Source organism: Helianthus annuus, chromosome 3, assembly GCF_002127325.2.
Source record: "Helianthus annuus cultivar XRQ/B chromosome 3, HanXRQr2.0-SUNRISE, whole genome shotgun sequence".
Lineage (NCBI taxonomy): Eukaryota > Viridiplantae > Streptophyta > Magnoliopsida > Asterales > Asteraceae > Helianthus > Helianthus annuus.
In genome coordinates, this window is record NC_035435.2 from 124,314,540 (window position 1) to 124,319,115 (window position 4,576).

Sequence of the window (4,576 nt, forward strand, 5' to 3'; positions counted from 1 at the left end):
CCACCCACGTCATCAACCAACACCATCGCCGTCATCGTAAAACCAACAACCACCGCCATCATCTTCACTGTAAACCGGCACAACACCATCCCCATACCATCGCACCTGCAAAAAAAGAAAGAAAAATGTGGTTTGACCAAAATTCACCTAAGTTAACTAAATTTTTTGAATGGAGTTAGTGGGTTGGATGAAAATGGTAAAAAATAACAAAAGTCAGGGACTAAAATGACAAAGAATAAAACTACTTGGATTAAAATGGCAAGAAAAAAAATTATTTGGATTAAAGTGACAAATTTAGTCAAACCTCAAGGACTAAAATGGGAATATATTCAAAAAAGAAAGAAAAAGCAAGTGTGTGTGTGTTGTGAGTGAGAAGTGAGAAAGAGGGAGAACCTTCTTCTATAGAAACAACATAATTTCTTCAAATCAAAGGTGAAATCAAAGTGGTTCTCTTGCATGTTGGAGGATTTAGATCTCTTGCATGCAAATCAAAGGTGAAATCAAGGTGGTTCTTTTGGTGGGATTTTCTAGTTTAGAGAGTGCATGAAATAGGAAGGTCTAGTGACGTAGTAATCATAAGAATGTAAATTGAAAATTGATGTTGTATAGATGCTGATGATTATCACACTTGTTTGATTATGTGAAGTATATGACTAAATAAGATGTTAGGATGATTGTCTATGTATGTGATGAAGTGGGTTTTAACTTTTAACCTAAGTAGAAAAAGCCCCAAATTCTTGTATGACTGTTTGATGAAATAGTTGATAACTGAATTTACATGTTAATTTGATTGCTAATGAATGTATGAACTTTATGAGTTGAGATAAAGTGGCAAGTAGTTGGTAAATTAAGCAAATAGAATAGCTTGAAAATAATGCCCATCAAGTGTTTGATAAAATGCCTAAGTGATAACTTATTGATAATAATTCATGAAAAACCATGGTGAAAATCTCATGATTGATTGTTAGTGAGCATTAATAAAGAGGGCATGAATGATTATGCATTCTAATGGCCACTTGGGTTGAAAACTCTAGGCAACTTAAGTGGGGCTTTGGAAAGTTAAGCCGGAAAGGACGCTCATCTCAAAGGAAAGCTCTAAGGTACGTAGCTATATTGTTACGATCTACTAAGTTGATATATATAGTATGTGTAGGATTGAGGTAGTCCAATTCACACAAAAAAAATACCTCTTAAACTTTTAAAATTTAATGTAACAGGACAATTCCATCTTCCCAAAATGTATTATAATATAGTATAGATATATAGTTAATCACTTAGCCATATTCCTAGACGACAAAGCCCAACCAAAAAATATATCAATGCACAAATCTGCAATTATCAACCAACCAAAATGTGTGATGATCAAATCATTCAGATACATAGTAACTAAACCAAACCCGAACTATTAAATGGCATGCAAAATCAAGTGAGCACCAAACTGCGGTGGAAGACTAAACACTGCGAATGGAGAATGTTTGTAAGATGGAGAAAGCTCAAATGAGAATCGTTGCAGAATCTTAGCTATTGTTACTTTCGCTTCTATCATGGCAAAGTTTTGCCCTATGCAAATCCTTGGACCTCCACCAAATGGCATAAAGGCACACGATCCTTTGCCTTGGGTCGCATTCGCTATTCCTTCTGAGAATCTTTCAGGCTTGAACTCGGTTGCATCTTCTCCCCATATTTCAGGGTCATGGTGAACACGAAGTACAGGTATGATTATGTTCACGCCTGATGGTAGCATCATAGCTCCTAGCTTTGTCTCCTTGTGGGTAGCTCGTAGAACAAGGGTTGCAGGCGGGTATAGCCTAAGAACCTCGTTTAGTATCATGGTAACAATCTTGAGATGTTTTAGGCCTTCAAAATGTAGTTCTTGAGTACCAAAAACTTCCAAAATCTCTTCTCGAGCTTTGTGTTGCCATTCTTGATGCAAACTTAAACAAACCATGGTCCAAATAATCAAACTCGAGGTTGTTTCAGATCCCGCAATGTAAAATAGTTTGCATTCTTCTATCACATCTTCAATACTCATTCCATCCCCTTGATCTTTGAATTCTTTTGAATTTGATTCCAGCAAAATCCCTAGTAAATCATTGTTGCTAGCTTCTCCGGTCTCGATTGCTTTCTTTCTCTTTTCAACTATACCCCTCGCTAGAGTTTGAAGCTTATGGCGGTTTTCGTTGAACCTTTTATTTGCTTTTGTAGGTATAAACCTATGTATAAAATAAACCATCATAAAAATTATATATTATAGCTAGTTGGGTAGTGGTTAAAAAAATGCCAAATGTGATTACAAGTGTAGTAATTGGAGCGTTGTTTGTTACCTTCCTCCTGGAAGATAAAAAATAAATAACAACTGCAACGCAAGATCCATTTGTTCCTTTTGAATACTGAATATACTTTGTGCTTCCTCATAACTACTGCTGAATGCTGCTCGTGAAATCACATCTCCGGCTAAGTTATCAATATAAGGCCACACGTCGACTTCTGCCATGCCACTTCCGGCGGTGAGCACTTCCCATTTCTTGATCATTTCACTACAACTTAAACAAATTGCGGAGAGCATACCCTATGCAAGCATCAGAATCCATAAATTCATCTATTTGATGATTCCAACAAAACTGATGTATATAAAACAGAAAAGGAAAAGTTTTTCTTTTGGTTTCTAGTTGGTTTAGAAAACTCATATTTGTCTAAATACATAGTATTGTTTTATTTATTTATTTTTTGACATTGTGATATCAATTTTGTTGAAATGTAACATTTTCTTGTTTGAAACAACTCGGATTATAATATTTCAGAATGTCTAAGTTAAATATTACACATAATTAGATAAAATCAAATTATATGTTAAACTAATTATTGACAAAAAATTATAAAGAAAATCAATGAGTTATAGTTGGAATCTACTCCCTCACCAATCAACAAGCGGATTGCCTAGAAACCAAAACACTTTTAAAAGTACCTATAAGCGCTTATTATTTTCCTTAACTGGTTCCGAAGACACCAGTCAACACACAAAAGACCCGTTTGATCCGTGGCGGGCCTGAAAGAGGCAACCGCGTGCCAGGAGTTACCCAACGGCCCGGATTCGAACTCGGGACCAACCCGGGCAGGAACCCCAAAGAGGGTAAACCTTCTCACCTCCGACCAGTTGGACTGGCCATCATTGGCTATTTTTCTAAACCATCTACAAATAAAAAAAAAAAAAAAAAAAAAAAAAAAAACTGAAAAAGAACCAACCTTGATACTTTCAAGATGAAAGGCTGGGTTGATTATGTGTCGATGTTTGGCCCATTTGTGACCTTCAGAGACTACAAGTCCACCGATGACGCTATCCCTGAGTGGCTCATGTTGTGGCCTCTGGAACTCATTTGGTCTTGATAAAATCTCCTTGATCAGTTCTGGGTCCGCAACATAGACCCGTGGCGTTGGCCCAAACCATATGTAAGTTTTTTTACCTATATATCCAAAAACTCCTTGATGATACAATGATCAAAACACATACAAATACATGTAACATGTTCAAAATTACCGTATTTGTTGAAAATATGATGATCATAGGGCAACACATGTGAACTGATATCATGGGAGATAGGCATAGGCTTTGATCTAACTTCCTTAACCATTGTTGCAAGCTCTATGAGGTCTCCCTTCAACAGCTTGTATGAATTACCTTTATACCCTTGTTCTCTCAAAGCTTTCTCTAGCTTCTTTGGATTTAGCCATGCCCAGTTTAGTAGTTTCCATCCCCATCTGAGTAGTTTCCATCCCCATCTGAGTATCACTACTACAATAATGGCGATCACAAGTTTACCCACAGCTGCTACCATTTTTCTCTAAATGAAAATAGTGTAACTTGGTGACTTTATATGATCCTGCTGTCACTTGGTCAATATAATATTTCAAAAGTAGTCCTTTATCTATTTAACAACTCGACATTAGTCCAAAGAGTACCTAAATAATTATGTTGTTTTCACCGAAATAGTCAGCCTCATTTCCACCAATCAGAAGCTGTCACATCAGCTTTATCAACTGTGACGCCTAGAATTTTTTTTTTGAACGGCCAACATAATCAATCCCGAGCACTCTCGGGGCACCCACTGGACCAAACGGAGTACTCCGAGAGTAACCGGGTCCACCACCAATTCCGGGGGAAACCCGGTAACCCACCCGCCCGTAGGCATGACAATGAAGTTACCGGTAAAACCCGTTTGGCTCAAGGATCCAACCCAGGTTACCCTGGGTCTCCTATCATTGCCCACCAATGCTTCACTCTGCACCAAGTAAGAGTTGAACTTGCATCTCCCAAGAGAAATGCAAGTCTTCTACCACTTGATCTAGAGATCATTGGCAAAAAACACGCATCAACCAGCTGGGCTATCAGCCAAGATAACGCCTAGAATTTAGCGTACACTTTTAGTAAAACGGCTGAGACAACTAGGATTAAACCAACACTTTTTGCAAGACGGTTGAGACAGCCAAGCCTACACCTTTTGCAAGACGTCTAAGCCACTAGTTTGTTGGCGAAAGCATAGGCTTAGCCCTTCTTTTAGATGACGGCCATGACTACTTT

At 37.8% G+C, this 4,576-nt stretch overlaps 1 protein-coding gene across 1 annotated transcript; it reads right to left on the reverse strand.

Moving 5' to 3' along the window:
• Window positions 1-1,308: 1,308 nt before the first annotated feature.
• On the reverse strand, window positions 1,309-3,854 carry LOC110929423 (cytochrome P450 CYP72A219). The gene is made up of 4 exons (XM_022172581.2): window positions 3,536-3,854; window positions 3,244-3,461; window positions 2,325-2,569; window positions 1,309-2,213 (listed from the first exon to the last, which is right to left on the reverse strand). The coding sequence occupies exons 1-4, from the start codon at window positions 3,831-3,833 to the stop codon at window positions 1,406-1,408; spliced, it is 1,569 nt and encodes a 522-aa protein (XP_022028273.1). The 5' UTR covers window positions 3,834-3,854; the 3' UTR covers window positions 1,309-1,405.
• Between the last annotated feature and the right edge of the window lie 722 nt (window positions 3,855-4,576).